This window comes from Ovis aries, chromosome 26 (assembly GCF_016772045.2).
Source record: "Ovis aries strain OAR_USU_Benz2616 breed Rambouillet chromosome 26, ARS-UI_Ramb_v3.0, whole genome shotgun sequence".
Taxonomy (NCBI): Eukaryota; Metazoa; Chordata; class Mammalia; order Artiodactyla; family Bovidae; genus Ovis; species Ovis aries.
Window position 1 is genome coordinate 7,778,114 of NC_056079.1, and position 20,370 is coordinate 7,798,483.

The 20,370-nt window shown below is 38.6% G+C and overlaps 1 protein-coding gene across 2 annotated transcripts in view; it reads left to right on the forward strand.

Moving 5' to 3' along the window:
* NEIL3 (nei like DNA glycosylase 3) overlaps positions 1 to 20,370 on the forward strand; it is a 358,244-nt gene that overhangs the window by 320,557 nt on the left and 17,317 nt on the right. For both annotated transcript variants that reach the window (XM_060407202.1, XM_015104551.4), the window contains 4 exons: positions 5,903 to 6,030; positions 13,167 to 13,301; positions 13,610 to 13,823; positions 19,479 to 19,553. In XM_060407202.1, coding sequence (XP_060263185.1) covers positions 6,005 to 6,030; positions 13,167 to 13,301; positions 13,610 to 13,823; positions 19,479 to 19,553 — 450 coding nt within the window. In that variant the 5' untranslated portion in view covers positions 5,903 to 6,004. The remainder of the gene's footprint in view (positions 1 to 5,902; positions 6,031 to 13,166; positions 13,302 to 13,609; positions 13,824 to 19,478; positions 19,554 to 20,370) is intronic.

Here is a 20,370-nt window from a genome sequence, read left to right on the forward strand (position 1 = left end):
GTTAGCTACACATGGAACCACACTCCCTCAGGACTGTAGGAACTAATAGGAATATTTAGCACAGAGTTAGAAATTTCCCAGGGAAAATCTAGGCTAAAAATCAGGATAAGCTAGATTTGGATTTCTTCCTAGACATAGACGTTATTAGGAACCCTGGCATTTAACTTTGACCAAGAAAAAGTAGAGCCTTTCATTAAGAAACCATACTTACCCCCTCCCCAGGGTTTTATGGTTTCTTTTAATTTATACCTTCTGAAATGGATGTTACAGTGGTTTAAGAATAAGTGGCACAAAAATTTTCGATATGAATTGTACTCAGAGATTTTGTTTAGCTAATTATAACAAAACTCAATGATGTGTTACTGTTGATTTACATCTGGGTGTTTTGATAATGGGGCAGTTTTAGATGGCCCAGTCTAGTCATTGAACAGTGAGCAGTTATCCTTACAGAGTGGGAAACTTCCCCAGAAAATGATCTGGTTTTCAGATATCTAGAATAAGGCCTCGCAATGCCTCACATGTAGTAGAAAGTCAACAGGCTTTTCTAAAATGAATAAATCCAGTTGAACAGCCCTGAATGATACATTTTTTATGTGGAGGGTGTGTGTCCAGATGCCACCTGCCATCTTTATCCTTAGAGGGTGTCAAAGTTGTGGACACAGCCAAGTGAGTGGCATGAACTGTGGTAGCTGTTGGCTGAGAATTTTAAACTAAATGGTGTTAAGTTCTTGCAAAATGGTTAATTTAGTGCTGTGAGCAGGCTTCCAGGGAGACATTAGGGACCCATTTACTATTTTATTAGATATGGTGACACCACTGTCTATTTCAAGGTTATCGTCTCTGTCTCTGCCATGAGCCATTACAGAACTTGGTAAAGCCAAATCAAGGAAAGAAAAGGAGATCTGAACACTGGGGTCACGGTGCACACAGGTGCTTAGGGAAACGTAGGGATGTGCACTCAACCTGGAACAGGGAGAGACTCCCTCACAAGAGAATCAAGCACAGGCTGTGAGGGTTCTGTATGTCCCAGAAAGGAAGTATCCTAGGTTCAAGGCAGGACAAAGGGTGTGTGGACTGGCATGGTGACCTTTTCCTGTATATTGGATAGATGATGGGTTTTAGATTTAACTTGTAAAGCTTAAAGGAAAATGCAAACATTGGGGTGACAGTCAGCACATTTTCTCCTAACCAAAAGGTGGGAGATGCTGCTGTGGTGTCCAGGGCTGTGTGTGTGAACCAGGGCCAGATTCCCACCCGGCCTTCACCGGGAACCCTGATAAAAGTCAGAGGACATGGTAAAAACTAGTTGCTAGTAAAGGATACTGGGAGGGATAAGAGGCTGTTGGCTCTAGAGTGACAGAGACACAGGCCCCCAAACCATTAATTTAGAAAAGGAAGGTTTAAAAGGTCATAAGACATTATGGCCAAAATGCTGAAAAATATAAAACCTAGTCTATGTTGAGGCAAAGGTTATTCAAAACTGGTCTATATCTGCTCTATTAATCATCATCTTCAAAGTCTCTGGGCTAATATATGAGAATTTTCAACTACTAATTGGTTGTCATGGAAACCCACCTCAAAACTGCTATCTTAATCTGCACTTGGTTTGAAGTGTATGCAAGAGACAGCAAAAAGTCTTGTTCAGCAGAAAAATATCAAATTCTTGGTGCTTCTCAGTTTGGGGCTCTAATTGATTCATTTATAAAAATAAGGCAAATGTGAAAAAATGTTTTTCCCTCACTGAGTACTCAGGTTTGTTGTGCCAGTACTTGATAACCACTGATTGGTGCTAGAGTTCATCCGACTCTTTGTGATCCCATGGAATGCAGCACCCCAGGCTTCCCTGTCCGTCACCAACTTCTGGAACTTGTTCAGACTCATGTCTGTTGAGTTAGTGATGCCATCCAAATGTCTCATCCTGTCGTCCCCTTCTCCTGCCTTCAATCTTTCCCAGCATCAGGGTCTTTTCAAATGAGTCAGGTGGCCAAAGTATTGGAGTTTCCCATCAGGGGGCCGAAGTATTGGAGTTTCAGCTTCAACATCAGTCTTTCCAATGAATATTCAGGATTGATTTCTTTTAGGATGGAGTGGTTGGATCTCCTTGCTGTCCAAGGGACTCTCAAGAGTCTTCTCCAACACCACAGTTCAAAAGCATCAGTTCTGCAGCGCTCAGCTTTCTTTTTGGTCCGGGTCTCACATGCATACATGATTACTGGAAATACCATAGATTTGACTAGATGACCTTTGTTGCAAAGTAATGTCTCTGCTTTTTAATATGCTGTCTAGGTTGCTCATAACTTTTCTTCCAAGGAGTAAGCGTCTTTTAATTTCATTGCTGCAGTCACCATCTGCAGTGATTTTGGAGCCCAAGAAAATAAAGTCTGTCACTGTTTCCATTGTTTCCCAATCTATTTGCCATGAAGTGATGGAACTGGATGCCATGATATTAGTTCTGTGAATGTTGAGTTTTAAGCCAACTTTTTCATTCTCCTCTTTCAGTTCCATCAAGAGGCTCTTCAGTTCCTCTTCGCTTTCTGCCACTAGAGTGGTATCGTCTGCATATCTGAGGTTATTGATATTTCTCCTGCAGTCTTGATTGCAGCTTATACTTCAACCAGCCCAGCATTTCACATGATGTACTCTGCATAGAAATTAAATAAGCAGGGTGACAATATACAACCTTGACATACTCCTTTCCCAATCTGGAACCAGTCTGTTGTTCCATGTCTGGTTCTAACTGTTGTTTCTTAACCTACTTTAGATTTATCAGGAGTCAGGTAAAGTGGTCTGGTATCGCCATCTCTTTAAGAATTTCCACAATTTGTCGTGATCCACACAATCAGAGGCTTTGGCATAGTCAATAAAGCAGAAGTAGATGTTTTTCTGGAACTCTCTTGCTTTTCCTATGATCCAAAGGATGTTGGCAGGCAATTTGATCTCTTGTTCCTCTTGCTTTTCTAAGGAAGTTTGAACATCTGGAAGTTCTCGGTTCACGTGTTGCTGAAGCCTGGCTTGGAGGATTTTGAGCATTACTTTGCTAGTATGTGAGATGAGTGCAATTGTGTATGACCATTCTTTGGCATTGCGTTTCTTTGTGATTGGGATGAAAACTGAGCTTTTCCAGTCCTGGGGCCACTGGTGAGTTTTCCAAATTTGCTGGCATATTGAATGTAGCACTTTGACAGCATCATCTTTTAGGATTTGAAATAGCTCAGCTGGAATTCCATCACCTCTACTAGCTTTGTTCATAGTGATGCTTTCTAAGTGCCACTTGACGTGAGACTCCAGGATGTCTGGCTCTAGGTGAGTGATCACACCATTGTGGTTATATAGGTCATTAAGATCTTTTTTGTATAGTTCTTCTGTGTATTCTTGCTACCTTTCCTTAATATCTTCTGCTTCTGATAGGTCCATACTGCTTCTGTTCTTTATTGTGCCCATCTTTGCATGAAGTGTTCCCTTGGTATCTCTAATTTTCTTCAAAAGATCTCTAGTCTTTCCCATTCTATTGTTTTCCTCTATTTCTTTGCATTGACCACTGAGGAAGGCTTTCTTATCTCTCCTTGCTATTCTTTGGAACTCTGCATTCAGATGGGTGTATCTTTCCTTTGCTTCTTTGTCTTTAGCTTCTCTTCTTTTCTCAGATATTTGTAAGGCCTCCTCAGTCAACCATTTTGCCTTTTTTCATTTCTTTTTCTTGGAGATGGTCTTGATCCCTGCCTTCTGTACAAGGTCATGAACCTCTGTCCATAGTTCTTCAGGCACTCTGTCTATCAGATCTAATCTCTTGAATCTATTTGTCACCTGCACTATATAATCGTAAGGGTTTTGATTTAGGTTATACCTGAATGGTCTAGTGGTTTCCCCTACTTTCTTCAATTTAAGTCTGAATTTGACAATAAGGAGTTCATGATCTGAGCCACAGTCAGCTCCCAGTCTTATTTTTACTGACTGTATAGAGCTTCTCCATCTTTGGCTGCAAAGAATATAATCAATCTGATTTTGGTATTGACCATCTGGTCATGATGTCTACGTGTAGAGTTGTCTTCTGTTTCGTTGGAAGAAGATGTTTGCTATGACCAGTGTGTACTCTTGGCAAAACTCTAGTAGCCTTTTCTCTGTTTCATTTTGTACTCCAAGGCCAAACTTATCTGTTACTCCAGGTATGTCTTGACTTCCTACTTTTGCATTCCAGTCCCCTATAATGAAAAGATCATCTTCTTTTGGTGTTAATTGTAGAAGGCTTTGTCGATCATCATAGAACCGTTCAACTTCAGCTTCTTCAGCCTTGGATTACTGTGTTATTGAATGGTTTGCCTTGGAAAACAAAGAGATCGTTTTGTTGTTTTTTGAGAGTACACCTAAGTACTGCATTTTGGACTCTTGTTGACTATGAGGGCTACTCTGTTTCTTCTGAGGGATTCTTGCCTACCATAGTAGATATACTGGTCATCTGAATTAAATTCACCCTTTCAAGTCCATTTTATTTCACTGATTCCTAAAATGTCCAGGTTCGTGCTTGCCGTCTTCTGTTAGATCACTTCCATTTACCTTGATTCATGGACCTAACATTCCAGATTCCTGTGCAACATTGTTCTTTACAACATTGGACTTTACTTCCATCACCAGTCACATCCACAACTGGGCATGATTTTTGTTTTGTCTCTGTCTCCATTGTTTCTGGAGTTATTTCTCCGCTCTTCTCTAGTGGCATACTGTCTCCTTTTGTTCGTGAAAGTGAAGTCGCTCAGTCGTGTCCGACTCTTTGCAACCCCATAGATTGCAGCCTACCAGGCTCTTCCATCCATGGGATTTCCCAGGCAAGAATACTGGAATGGGTTGTTTGTTCTTAGACAGTATCTAAACTGTTTTATAGTTTTATAATCACAGCATACATACTGCTTGGCTTCTGAAAAAAGCTTTATTTCTGTCATCATTTTCTCTGTCATTATGCATTTTTACTTCGAAGGCTAGTCAATTTATTTCTTAAAAAAAGAAAATGGCTACTTGGCATGGCTTCTCAGGTATTTGTAAACTCAATGCATTCCTTCCCTTCACCTGCAGGAGTCCTGATATTTTATGTCTGTAATTACCTTGGTCTTTTTTATAATGTTCAGTATATTGTTGTATATGTTGTTTGGTGGCCATGCTGGTGGGGGAAGGTGTACTGGGTTTCTTTTTCCTTTATTCTGAACATTACAGTTGGGGAGTGGGAGAGGAGCAGCCCTGCAGTCAGAATCCCCTCCCCAGAGGGACCCGGGCTCCGCCTCTGACCCTCTGTATCCCACAGAGCCATGAAAACTGGAGGTCTCATGTCTTAATGTCCAATAAATGCCTTTCTGATAAAATCTGGCTCCTTACCTTTGGGGTTCTCTCTTATTTTACTTGGCTTTTGCCCTCTTTTTCTTTCTTACTGGTTTATGAGTTCATCAAAGGTCAAAATTTATTCTTTACCAAAATATGCTATTTACCTATATTCTTTACCTATTTTATTCTTTACCACAGTTAGATGTTTTTATCTGAATGCTCTTCCAAGGACCTTGGCTGTACTTTGGAAACGAAAGACTCTGTGCCCTAGTTTTTAACTTTAAAACATTCATGTCATTTCCCTGTGCCTTATTTTCACATGCACAGAACAGTATAGTCCTGGGAGAAATTCATTTTGATTCTGTGCCAATGACTTTTTTTTCCACTTAATTTTTTTTTTTTGGCCTCTCTCTTTAAATAACTGCCTAGTAATTTAACAAAATATACGTAAACAGCTGTTTACATTATTCGACTTATTGGGGATGCTTCTTCTCATTGGGATGCACCTGAGCATGGAGTAATATAAAAATGTTAAGATTTAAATTATGATTTTTGTTTCAAGTTTGTGTGTTTACACATGTGTATTTTCTCCTAGGCTGCTGCACTGAATAATAATAAAAATTCCAGTCAGGATTTCTTGAGACTGTTTAATGGACATGTTTACAGTGGTGTGGAAACTTTGGGGAAGGAGCTCTTCATGTACTTTGGGCCAAAAGCTTTACGGTAAGATAAACCTGTACAATACATCTGACCTGTCCATCTTTAAAGATCTGCAGAAGGCTTTTCTTGCAGTTTGCTACATGTCACATTTAATCACAGAGAAAGTGCTCCATTTTTAAGAGAGCTCTACTACAAGAGGTTGAAATTTTTGAAATTATTGTGGAAAGCAGCAAGTAGAAGAATAAAAGTATGATGTCATCATTACTTGGAGAGCTAGTCAATTTATTTCTTAAAAAAAGAAGAAAAGATAGTCTGGCGAGGTTTCCCAAAGGTTGTTAGAACAATGCATCTCTGTTTCACTCATCTGCAAACTCCCCTGGTACCCTTTCCCTCTCTTGTTTTTACCAAATGTTTATTGCATTAGTGATTTCATTTTCCTTATGACACCTCCTAGTTTGATTTGAATGTCTCTCCAGATTTGTATATTTTTCTCTCTTCCTTCTTTCTCCAAAGCCTTGTACAGAAGTGGAAGCTTACCTGTACGTTTCAAAAACTTTCCACAGAAGTAACTGGTTCTTTGCTGTTTTACAGTGCTTATGGAAATCAGTTGCTAACTTACAGGTTGACTTAGTGATAAAGGTGTTGAAATGTATGTAGTCACCTATCTGATTTTTTGCAAACAATATGAAAAAGTCCTATGAAATAATATGTCTGTCAATTTTGTCTTCTTGGAGTTTAGCCTAAGCTATCGAAAACTGTAAACTTTAAAATTTTTAAAATTTTTCTTTTAAATGTTAAACAGTTTTCATCTTCTTGAAAGTTCTGCTGTTGGACTCCATGAAGATGAACAGTGTCATAGATAATATGACTACCTAATTGTTATTTATTGCATCTCAGCTTTTGCTTGTTTTGAGTACTTCAGAGTTTACCTAGCTGCTTTTCCTTTGACGTGTTGTTCTCTCATTGTCAGCAGCTGCTGTCCTTGGAGCACACTGTCCCTTCATGGTTTTTCTTTGTCTGGAATTGATTACATCACATAACCTCCCAGTTCATGTAGGAGCAGGCTGCATTGTTGTGGTAGTAGATTGATTGATGTGATTGAAAATTCTTTGTTGTGAACAGAGAAGGATGCAATGGGATCCATGTGAGATAGTTGAAAACATTGATATATTATTGATTGTCTGGTGTGAGGTGCAGATTTATTTCTGTAGAATGAGAGGGACATTTTTATCATGTCTTCTCCCCCAGACTGATAAGGGGAATCATTTCTCAGTGAAAGGCTGTCTGTAGGTGTCCGCTGAGGTTCTCAACCAGCGCAGTTGTTTCCTCAAACTCAGCGACATAGTACCATCCCTGGCAGGTATGCATCTCAGCTTATGGATGAGGAGCAGCGTGGTCCCTATTTCTTTCCAGTTTCTGCAGCCTCAAATACTATTTGATATGACATTTCAAGGTCATTGGCAGATCAGCTGTTTGAATATGAAGTAAGCAACCTAAAATCAACTGTATTCCCTTTCACAGTTTAACACAAAATACAGAAATGCTTTCCTGACCTAAGCTGCTCAGGAGGATGGATGACTGTGTCAGAGAAATGGGATCCTGTGTGAGGCTGCAGGTCTGTGAGTGTGAGATAGGAATGTTGTCTTCACTTCTGACCTGTTTTCTCTTCACCAGGCTGGTCTCTTTCGAAAGCCCATAGCCAGAAACATGCTTAATGATCACTTACAGATTCCCTCCATAGGCAGCATCTCACAATTAAAACTGCCCTTGGATTTTGGTCCATCTTATAGGTCAGGCTGTGAGTCTTCCTGGGAGTCATTTGTTATCAAAGTTAAATACAGGCCTAGCCCTCTGGAGGAGAACCTGCCATGTAAAATCCAAGCTTCAGAAAGGTACAAATTAGATACTGACTATTTCTGTTGCTAAAAGATGTATCTAAGTGCTCAAGCACTTGGAACAGTACCATAAAATACTAAAAATGATTTAACATATATTTATTTTAGGAGCACAGTTGTGGTGTTATGTGTTTTTAATACCTATGTTGTTTCTAAACACTTTTTAGAAGCTTTTAATATGTAACAAAAAAAGTCATGTTTAACTTTTTGTTAAATATGTATCAAATACTCATTAAAGCAAACTAAGGATAATGAACAAATACGAATAAATGTATACTTTCACAATCCCACTGCTGCTGCTGCTGCTGCTAAGTCACTTCAGTCTTGTCCGACTCTGTGCGACCCCATAGACAGCAGCCCACCAGGCTCCCCCATCCCTGGGATTCTCCAGGCAAGAACACTGGAGTGGGTTGCCATTTCCTTCTCCAGTGCATCAAAGTGAAAAGTGAAAGGGAAGTCACTCAGTCGTGTCCAACCCTTAGCATGGACTGCAGCCTACCAGGCTCCTCTGTCCATGGGATTTTCCAGGCAAGAGTACTGGAGTGGGGTGCCACTGCCTTCTCCCACTACTGAATAGAATATCTACTAACTGTGGGTGCATATATTGCCGATGTTATGTGTGTGTATATCTGTAAATCTGTTCACCCACCCTTCAAGCCACTATTTTCAATCAAAATGACACAGCTTATATTGTAGATTAACTGGTATGTAAATATATTTTTAAATGAGTTATCTTTTCCAAAAAGAATTTGCTATTTTTAACTTGTGGTTTACATGAATAATTATTACATACATACATACAATAATAGTTACATACATACAATAATAGTTACATACATACTCAGAGGCCAAAAGCTGTATCTAAAATATTTTGGGTTTTGCCATTTTAGTGAAGCATTACACATTATCAGTTTTGTAATTTAGTTATTTATTGGAGAAATGCAAAAGATAATGTGACAGTTTGTTTAGCTTGCTGGAAAATCTTTAAGGAATCCATGATATGCTGCATATAAGAGGGTTTTACAGCTTAAACGTAGCTTTGTAATCTGTCACATAACATGTTAGGAAAAGTTGGAATGTGATAAGTACTCCAAATGTTACACTTCAAAGTAGTAAATACCTACTGTTTGTCCAGTCTGCCCTCTTAACTTTTGGGGACAGCATTTCTTCTGGAAACTGGTTATCTGATCACAGGAACTGGAGAGTTCAAGTTGAATTTAGCATTTCTTTCCTAACACAACCTATTGGGTCAGTCTGAGTTCTTTTGTGAACTTTCTCAGCTGGAGCTGAGGAGAGTTAGTCTCTCTGTGATGGAAGGAAGCTGGGATGTGAGGTCTTAGACCTTGTATGTGGCCACTAGCTTGTCCAAAAAGACAAGGTGATGGAAGATACAGCCAGTCTCCGTGAAACAGAGAGAGTCCCCAAGGCATCTTCGTTCCTTATTCCCTCTGTCCCTGAGATCCAGCTTTCCTGCACTTTGATTCTTCAGCCTTCCTAAGAGCCATGAAAGTAAAAAAGTGAAAGAAAGTTGCTCAGTCATGTCCCACTCTGCAACCCCATGGACTGTAGCCTACGAGGCTCCTCCATCCATTGGATTTTCCAGGCAAGAGTACTGGAGTGGGTAGCCATTCTCTTCTCCAGGATATCTTCCCAACCCAGGGATTGAACCCAGGTCTCCCACATTGTAGGCAGATGCTTTACTGTCTGAACCACCTGGGAAGACCCATGAGCTACCAAATATCCCTTAATGCCTAAACTTTTTGAGTTGAGTCTCTGTCACTTGCAATCTAAGAAACCTGATCAGTAAAGTGTCTGTGGGTTGTTGTTCAGTTGCCAAGTTGTGTCCGGCTCTGCAATCCCATTGACTTACAGCAAGCCAAGCTTCCCTATCCTTCACTATCTCCCAAAGTTTGCTCAAACTCATGTGCATTGAGTCAGTGATGCCATCCAACCATCTCATACTCTGTTAATCCCCTTCTCCTCCTGCTCTCAGTATTCCCCAGCGTCAAGGTCATTTCCAGTGAGTCAGCTATTCCCATCAGGTGGTCAAAGTATTGGAGTTTCAGCTTCAGGATCAGTCCTTCCAGTGAATATTCAGGGTTGATTTCCTTTAGGATGGACTGGTTTGATCTCCTTGCAGTCCAAGGCACTCTCAAGAGTCTTCTCCAGCACTGCAGTTTGAAAGCATTAATTCTTTGGCACTCAGCCTTCTTTATGGTCCAGCTCTTACATCCATACACATGATTATTGGAAAAACCATCGCTTTGACTATATGGATCTTTGATGGCAAAGTGATGTCTCTGCTTTTTAATATGCTGCATAGGTTTAAGCATCTTTTGATTTCATGGTGCAATCACTGTCTGCAGTGATTTAAGAACCCCCCAAAATAAAATTTTCCACTATTTCCATTATTCCCCTTTCTATTTGCCATGAAGTGATAGAACCAGATTCCATGATCTTAGTTTTTTGATTGTTGAGTTTTAACCCAGCCTTTTCACTCTCCTCTTTAACCTTCAGGAGCTTCTTAATTCCTCTTCACTTTCTGCCATTAGGGTGGTATCATCTGCATATCTGAAGTTGTTGATATTTCTCCCAGCAATCTTGATTCCAGCTTGTGAGTCATAACAGCCCAGCATTTCACATGATGTATTGTGAATGTAAGTTAAATAAGCAGGATGACAGTATACAGCCTTGATGTACCCCTTTCTCCATTTTGAACCAGTCAGTTGTTCCATGTCCAATTCTAGCTGTTGCTTCTTGACGTGCATACATGTTTCTCAGGAGGCAGATCAGGTGGTCTGGTATTCTTATCTCTTTAAGAATTTTCCATAGTTTGTTGTGATCCACACAGTCAGAGGCTTTAGCATAGTCAGTGAAGCAGAAATAGATGTTTTTCTGAAATTATCTTTCTTTTTCTATAATCCAACGAATGTTGGCAATTTGATCTCTAGCTCTTCTGCCTTTTCTAAATCCAGCTTGTACATCTGCAAGTTCTTAATTCATGAAAAATTAGGTTTTGAAGCAGTAACTTATTTTCTATTTTCGTTACCATAATGGTTTATGTGTAACTGGAAAAATATACAATTTTCTTACTATCACTTCAGCTTTTAGTTTGGACAGAATTTTCATATTAAAATTTTGGTTGTAAGTTGCAGAAGCTCAACTTAAACAATTTTAATAATTATCTGTTATAAGAATATGAGTGTCTTTTAATACCTAAAGATAATGGAATCAGCCGTCAGGTACGACTGGAAGCAAAGACTAAATGCTATGAAGACTCTGCATTCCGTGATTCTCTTCCTCTGAAATTCTCTACAATCTGTGTCTGTGCAGACAGGCCTCCTTTGGCTTTTCTGGTGCCCAGTGCCCTGTCGGTAATATCATAGACTGCTCCCAGCTCCCAGGTCTCCCAGTCCTAACAAGAAACTGATCTCTCTCTGTCCCAAATAAGTTTGTCAGGAGAACTCTGATGAATGCAGCTTGACTCAGGTGTCCATTCCTGAATCAACTGTGTCAAAAGTGTGGGATCAGAGGAAGGGACAGAAACCGCCCCTGATGCGGCTTGGAGTCCACTGTGGGCAGGCAGTCATGTTATGCACAGTGAATGAGCCCAAGAAACCAGTTGGATTGGGGTGGAGGGAACATGAGATGTCAAGAAATAAGGATCTAATCAAATTTTCCTAATCTGGGTTGATAACAATGAGGAGTCTTGAAAACAAATCTGACTCTTGAATGCAAATACAATAAGGGTGTATGTCCTAGTTTATAAGACATCAGTATGACGATTGTAGTAACAGTACAGGTCTTTACTATGCCTTGAAAATTTTCATGATACTGTTAAGTTTTTCATAGTTTTAGACAAAGAGTATGTAACGATAAACAAAATTTGTTTTGTTGGGGTGTGGTTATCACAACAGTTTGCTATTTCATAAAAATTAACTAAACTTTGTTAATTATAAGAAGTTATTTTTATGCGCATTTCTCCCTAAATAGATTCGTAAGACCAAAAAAAGGTATACGTATGTGTATTTGATCCAGGGTTCTTACTGAGACTACTCCTGCCTTTGAGTTGGGTCTTAACCTTTGAGATTTTATATGTGGATGCAGTTTCATTATAGAAAATGATTTAGAATCCACTTTATGAGCCATGCAGCTGAAAAGATTTTAGGTATGATGGCTTCTGGGCATGACAGTTGTACACCTTTCACTGGGGTTGAACCTCCATAAGCTAAATTACAGAGTACTTACAGGCACACATTTTTCCTGTCAAGAACTATGGGGCATGTAAAATGCATATATGATTGATAGTAGGGCACACAGAGTTTAAAACCCACATTTTTAAAGTTAGACTGGTTAACCTTGTACAAAACTATAACATGGTGCTTTGGAATTAGAAGCATAGAGCAGTAACATTTGCTGCCAAAAAAGCCATATTTATTAACTCAACAAAGCTATAAGGAGAAGGATTTGAAAGGCAGAACACAATATTTCATCTTGAGAATCATTTCTGATCTTCATCATCAGAAGTCTCATAGAACCACTTTTTTTCTTTATTTTTTAACTGGACATGCTAATCAATCCTATAAAAACTGAAAGGCTATGAATTTTTCATCACTGCACTGTGGCTTTCAAGTTAACTGTAAATATTTATAAATCCCCTCTTCCCAATACATATGAAGGTAGAAGGAAACTAAAAGAATTGAAGACAGTGGTATTTTGACTTGTTCTCTTTTCTTTTGATCTGAAAGATTTTGTAAAAAAATTGTTTCATTGTGTTATCCCAAAGCAGGGGAGGGGGTAAAAAAGAATAAGTGTCTTAAGCTATAGATCTCATTTTGGAATGGGTACATTTCCAATCCACTGTGGCTAGAAGTAAGAAATGTGAGTGTTCGTGGCTTTGTAGAATTCATAAAAACACCAACTGTAGGCAATTTAAATTTAGCCTTATCTCACCCCAAGCCTTTGAATCTCAGAAAAGGCTGAGAAGACAGTAGACTGTTGTGTGAATAAAAGATACTTCATCTGACAAGAACAGGGGGATGTTTTCTTGGGATTATTGTCAGGGCCTTATTATTTCTCTAGGAACTTATTTTATTTGTGGGTTGAAAAAATGATTGCCATATCTTGTTTTATAAGGATGCAAAGCCATTAACCAAAAAAAATGTGATATTAGCTATAATTTTGTGCCCTTGAGTGTTTATTGTGACTGGTATTTGTTTGCTTATATTTCAATAAATGAAGAAACAAAAATTTAACACACAGTATACTTTCTGTTGCTCAAAGATGGGTTTGATTTTGTTCCAGGATTCATTTTGGAATGAAAGGCTCCCTCATAATTAATCCAGTTGAGTCTAAAAATAAGAATGGAGTTTCTCCTGATTTTGAAGTACAGCTCACCAAAGATCTGATTTGTTTCTTTGACTCATCAGTAGAAATCAGGTAAAAAATTAAGTTAGAAAATGCTTCTGCTGCAAAACTGCAAAGTTGGCTCTGCAGTTGGGTTTGGGATGTCACATGTGGAAATGAAAAAATAAATACAAAAATTTTTAAAGTGGTTTATAATTGATAAAAAACAGTTATTTAAAAGAGTCTTCAAGTAACATAATTTGATAGGATCTTCATTGTTTGGCTATATAGCTTTTATATGCTGGTTAACATAAAGGGTTTATACCAAAGCTCGTTTAAAATGACACTCTGTGGATTGTAACCAGGTCCATGACTAATGTGTTGTCTATTCCTTTCTTTAGAAACGCAACAGAAAGCCAGCAGAGAATAAGAGTGATGGAAGAATTAGATGTATGTTCACCTAGATTTAGTTTCTCCAGAGCAGAAAGTGAAGTGAAAAAGCAGAAAGGACGGATGCTATGTGACGTGTTAATGGATCAGAAAGTGTTGCCTGGGGTGGGAAACATCATCAAAAATGAAGCTCTCTTTGACAGTGGTCTCCATCCCTCTGTCAAAGTAGGTTTTAAATATTTTTAAAATGATTTCTATATTTTTAAATATTGTGAAGGGCTCAACGAGGAACACTTAAATTTGGCCTGACATGTTTGGAGAGAATGTCAGTAGCACACTCTCCCAAACAGACTTCAGGGGGTGTTTGCCTATGTCAGCTTCTCTATGAGGCCAACCCTGGCCACTTTTTTTAAAGTTGGGTGTGCCCACTTCATCCCCCCAGTCTTCTATAACTTGCTCTGCTTTTTTGTTTCTCCGTACAACTGATCACTTTCAAATACAGCCTGATGTTTACTTGTTACATACATAGTATGTAAGATCTGTTCTCTGCTAGAATACAGTCTCTTAGGAGGAAAGTGTCTGTTTGGTTCAGTGACATATCTGAATGTCTAAATGTAGTGTTTGGCACATGGAAGGCATTAAAGAAATATCTGGTGAATGTATAAAGGGACTAAGGTCACCAATTTCTCTTAGTATCTGGCATATTAAAGTCATACTCTGCCCTCACTCAGTATAGCTATTTGTGACATTAGAAAATGCTGTTTTGATGGAATGGTAAGACTGGAAGTCAAGATGCAAAGTGATTGGTGAGGAAATGGAAGCAAAATTTAGAGTAATTGTTAAGGTAGCTTAGATTGGAGCAAAGGGAAAATATTCGACTGCCAGAGGGAGAAGTTGGGATAAGAACTGGATCTTTAGGTGTTGTTTTTTTTTTTTCCCTTGTTCTTCAACTGAAGTGATGTGAACTTATTTATATGTTGGCGAGGGGGCGGAACTGGCAGAGTGGGAGAGGTTAAAAAAAAAGAAAATGGTGATTAATAGGGCCAAGTTGTAAGGAGGTCACAGAGATTAGAACTCAAATCCAGGTGGAAGGATACATCATTTTAGTTTCTAGGGAAGAAAGTTACATTAGGGCTTTTATCCAGACCCAAGTAGTGTCTATTAACTAAACCATCTTTTACATATTTCCAAAGATAACTATTTATTTTATGTGATTTCTTCCCAGGTAGGTTTTATGCAATCTAAATCAGTAGGAAATAAGTTTTCAGAGAAACTAGTTAATAATTGTTATAGATTCAGTTTGTTTTTGACCCTTGGAACAAGCTAGTCAAATTTTGTAATTCAGAATAACAAAACAGAATTATAACAGGAATGAGTTTATGAGCTTTTTAAAATCACCTTGACCTCTATGGAAAATATTTTTGAAAAAAGAACTGAGTATTGTTACCCAGAGCATTGTTATTATCTTTGATAAACTGGCAATTTACTTTTTATCACTGTATCCAGCCAGCCATTCATCTGGTAGGAGATCATTTGCCCATAATGCCTGCAGGTTAAAAATTAATGGTAAGCTATTAGCCCCCTAAAAGCATATGTATAATGATTGAAGAAGTATAGCATAGCATTTTAAGATATGACTGAACATAGTACGTAAGATGTGGTAAAAAATAAATGAGTTTGAGAAGTATAATACGTATGTTTTAAACTTTAAATAAATGAAAAAATAGATAATATTTACTTTTAGAAGGATTTTGTTGATTAAACAGTTTTAGATTTTAGGCACTGATAAATCTATTTCCATTGTGTAAAAATGTGTTCATTACATACAACAAAAGTGAGTCATCAGGAAGAATTTGTTCTGGAATTGCTGTTGAAACTGCATGTGCCAAATGATAACTAATTCTACAAGGGGAACCTGGAGATTTATATTAGGCGGTGCCCCAAAAAAAAATCTTCAGTAAAGTCTGTTTCTGAGTTCTTCCATGTATTAACAAGTACTTTAGTATTAATGCATGTCTATAAATTCATATCTTTTTTTTTTTAGTTTTTTATTTTTTAAATTTTAAAATCTTTAATTCTTACATGGGGGAGGGAAAAACAAGCACAGGAGTAGATGATATAAAAATTCTTTTTATATCTTTTTAAAACTTGACAGTGACCTTGGTGGTCATCTACTCCTGTGCTTGTTTTTCCCTCCCCTCTTTCTTTGTGGTCCTTTTTATTCTTTTCCTCTTTATCCTCTGCAAAACTTTTCAAGGTGGCTGTGAAAGGCAATGTTGGGGCTTTGAAGATGTCCAGAGTACAAAGTAGATATTCAGTAAATACTTGAATTTAGGATTAAAGTTTATAAATAAGAATGGTATTTTTTCTTTTTCTTTTAATTTTCACTTTTTCTAAAGTTGAGGTATAGTTAATTTACAATGCTGTGTTAGTCTCACGTGTACAGCCAAGTGATTCCGTTATGTTGTTATTCAGTCGCCAGTCGTGTCTGACTCCTTGCAGCCCTGTGGACTGCAGCGCACCAGATCTCCCTGTCCCTCACCACCTCCTGGAGCTGGCCCAAGTTCATATCCGTTGCGTCGGTGATGCCATTCAGCCATCTCATCCTCTGACACCCTCTTCTCCTTCTACCCTCGATCTTTCCCAGCATCAGGGATTTTTCCAGTGAGTCGTCAGTTCACATCAGATGACCAAAAGACTGAAGCTTCAGCTTCAGCATTAGTCCTTCCAGTGAATATTCAGGGTTGATTTCCTTTAGTATTGACTATTGTGATTTCCTTGCTGTCCAAGGGACTTTCAGGAGTCTTCTTCAACACCACAGTATAAAGGCATCAATTCTTTGGCATTCTGCTTTCTTTACGGTTCAGATTTCACAACAGTACATGACCACTGGGAAGACCATAGCCTTGACTATACAGACCTTTGTCAGCGGAGTAATGTCTCTGCTTTTCAACACCCTGTCTAGGTTTATCATCACTTTCCTCCCAAGAAGCAGTCATCTTCTGATTTCGTGGCTGCAGTCACTGTCTGCAGTGATTTTGGAGCCCAAGAAGGGGAAATTTGTTGCTACTTCCACCTTTTCCCTATTTGCCATGCAGTAATGGGCTGGATGCCCTGATCTTAGATTTTTTAGTATTTAGTCTTAAGCCAGCTCTTTCACTCTCTTCCTTTACCCTCATCAAGAGGCTCTTTAGTTCCTCTTTGCTTTCTACCATTAGAGTGGTGTCATCTGCACATGTGAGGTTGTTGATGTTTCTCCTTCCTAACTTGATTCCAGCTTGTAACTCATCCAGGCTGGCATGTCTCCTGATGTGCTCAGCATACAGATTAAACAAGCAAGTGAGAGCAGACAGCTCTGTCATAGTCCTTTCTCAATCTTGAACCAATCAGTTGTTCCATACAGGTTCTAACCATTGCTTCCTGACCTGCATACAGGTTTCTCAGGAGGCAGGTAAGATGGTCTGCTATTACCATCTCTTTAAGAGCTTTCCATGGTTTGTCATGATCCATACAGTCAAAGTCTTTAGCATAGTCAATGATACAAAGATAGATGTCTTTCTGAAATTCCCTTGCTTTCTCTATAATCCAGCATATGCTGGCAATTTGCTCTCTAGTTCCTCTTCCTTTTCTAAACCCAGCTTGGACATCTGGAAGCTCTTGGTTCACATAATGCTGAAGCCTGGCATGCAAGATTTTAAGCATGACCTTACTATCATGGAAGATGAGTGCAATTGTCTGATGGCTGGCACATTCTTTGTTACTACCCTTCTTAGGAATTGGGATGAGGACTGACCTCTTCCAGTCCTGTGGCCACTGCTGAGTCTTCCAGATTTGCTGACATAATGAATGCAAAACCTTGATAGCATCCTCCTTTAGGGATCTGAATAGTTCTGCTAGAATTTCATTGAATTTAGTAGCTTTATTGCACCAGTGCTTCTTAAGGCCCACTTGACTTCGCACTCTAGAACATCTGACTTTGGGTGACTAACCACATACATCATGACAGTAATCCGGTTCATTAAGATTTTTTTATACAGTTCTTCCATGTATTCTTTCCATCTCTTCTTGATCTCTTCAGCATCTACTAGTTCTTTACCATTTTTATCCTTTATTGTGCCCATCTTTGGGTGGAATATTCCCTGGATGTTTCCAGTTTTCCTGAAGAGATCTCTAGTCTTTCCCTTTTTGTTGTTTTTTTTCTGTTATTGAGCACTGTTCCTTGAAGAAGGCCTTCTTGTCTCTTCTAGCTATTCTTTGAAACTCTGCATTTAATTGGATGTACCTGTCCCTCTCTCCCTCGCTTTTCACATCTCTTCATTCTGCTATTTGTAAAGTCTCCTCAGATAACCACTTTGCCTTCTTGCTTTTCTTTTTCTTTGGGATGGTTTTGTTTGCCGTCTCCTGTACAGTATTGCAGAACTGTGTCCATAGTTCTTCTAGATCTAGCCCCTTAAATCTATTTGTTACCTCTACTGTGAATGCATATGGGATTTGATTTAAGTCATACCTGACTGACCTGGTGTTTTTCCTGGTTTTCTTTAGTTTAAGCCTGAATTTTGCTATGAGAAGCTGATGATCTGAGCCACAGTCAACTCCAGGTCATGTTTTTGCTGACTGTATACAGTTTCTCCATCTTTGACTGCAAAGAATGTAATAAATCCGATTTCGGTATTGATCATTTGGTGATGTCCATGTGTAAAGTTGTCTCTTGTGTTGTTAAAAAAGGGTATTTGCTATGACTAGTGCATTCTCTTGGCAGAATTCAGTTAGCCTTTGCCCTGTTTCATTTTGTTTTCCAAGGCCAAATTTGCCTGTTACTCTAGGTATATCTTGACTTCCTACTTTTGGATTCCAATCCCTGATGATGAATAAAACATCTTTCTTAGGTTTTAGTTCTGGAGGTCTTCTATGTCTTCATAGCAGTGATCAGCTTCAGCTTCTTTGGCATCTGTGGTTGGGGCCTGGATTACTTACTGGATTACATAGACCTGGATTACTGTGATGTTGAATGGTTTGCCTTGGAAATGAACCGAGATCATTCTGTCATTTTTGAGGTTGCGCCTAAGTCCTATATTTCAGACTCTTTTGTTGATTATGATGGTTACTCCATTTCTTCTATGGGATTCTTGCCCAGAGTAGTAGATATAATGGTCATTTGAATTAAATTCGCCCATTCCTGTCCATTTTAGTTTGCTGATTCCTAGGATATCGATGTTTATTTTTACCATCTCCTGCTTGATCATGTCCAGTTATACACACATATATGTACATATTCTTTTTCAACATCTTTTCCATTATAGATTATTACCAGATACTGAATATAGTTCTGTGTGCTATACAGCAGGACCTTATTGTCTATTGTACATATAGTAGTGTGTATCAGTTAATCCTAAACTCCTAATTTATCTCCCCCACCCCACCACTGGCGGTTTCCTTTGTGCCTGCAGTGCAAGAGACCCTAGTTCGATCCCTGGATCAGGAAGATCCCCTATAAAAAGTAATGGCAACCCACTCCAGTATCCTGCTTGGGAAATCCCACGGACAGAGGAGCCTGGTGGGATACAGTCCATGGGATCGCAGGGAGTCAGACGCAACTGAGTGACTAACACTTTCACTTTCACCCCTGCTGCTATACCCCTTAGTTTGTTTTCTATGTCTGTGAGTTCATTTCTGTTTTGTAAATAAGTTCAAGAATGGTGTCTATTTATCTGCACTTGAAATGGTCAACGCTGTTAAGAACACTGAATAGATACATGAGTTTTAGAAGAGATGCATAGATTTCAAATCTATTTATAGTACTCTTAGAACTGGCAAGTGGTACTACTGTCTATAGTAATGAACAAATTATGAAACTGTCCTGAGTAATTTTTCTGTTTTAAGGTTTGTCAGTTAACAGATGAACAGATCCATCACCTTGTGAAAATGATACGTGATTTCAGCATTCTTTTTTACAGGGTAAGAGCAAACATTTTTCAACTATGCAACATGTTGCTTATTTCCCTTTAATTGCACCAAAAATGTTGAGGCTCTGTGTAGTCATCTAAGGGTAAGAGTGTAGAGGCACGATGGGAAGAAGTGACATGTTGTGGGCATAATTAACATCTTAAAATTTTAGGTCAAAGGTCAGTCCAAACTAACATAATTATGTTAAATTATGTTTATAGTAAGTTGGGGGACAGGTATGTTGGCATGTTACTTAGACTCATGTTCTAATTTTGGGCATACAAAAGTAAAAGGTAGTCTAGAGAGAGAGTCATACTTTGGGATAAATATAGACTTTGGTGCAATCACATTTTGCCACTTACCATTTGTGTGGTTAATATTATTTAGGTTACTTAATTTAGGTTTAGTTTATCTATAAAATAGAATAATATTTGTCATAACACAGAGGCTGTTTTGAGAATAAGTCCTAACTAAACTGTAGATTTTGAAAGTTGTGTATATAGGCATGGTCTACTCTGGTAGCTCACCTGTCAAGAATTTGCCTGACAGTGCAGAAGACATGGATTCAATCCCTGGGTCAGGAAAATCCCCTGGAGAAGGAAGTGGCAACCCTTTGCAATGGCAATCCCAGTGCCTGGGAAATCCCATGAAGAGAGGAGCCTGGTGGGCTACAGTATATGGGGTTGCAAAGAGTCAAACATGACTGAGCAACTAAGCAGAAACATACTTTATCTTTAAACAAATTATCATAAATATGTCCTTTTTTCTCTACATTCCATTTTCTGTGTTCAAAATGTTTATTTTTGCTATTGTTAGAAAGTCAGGTTTG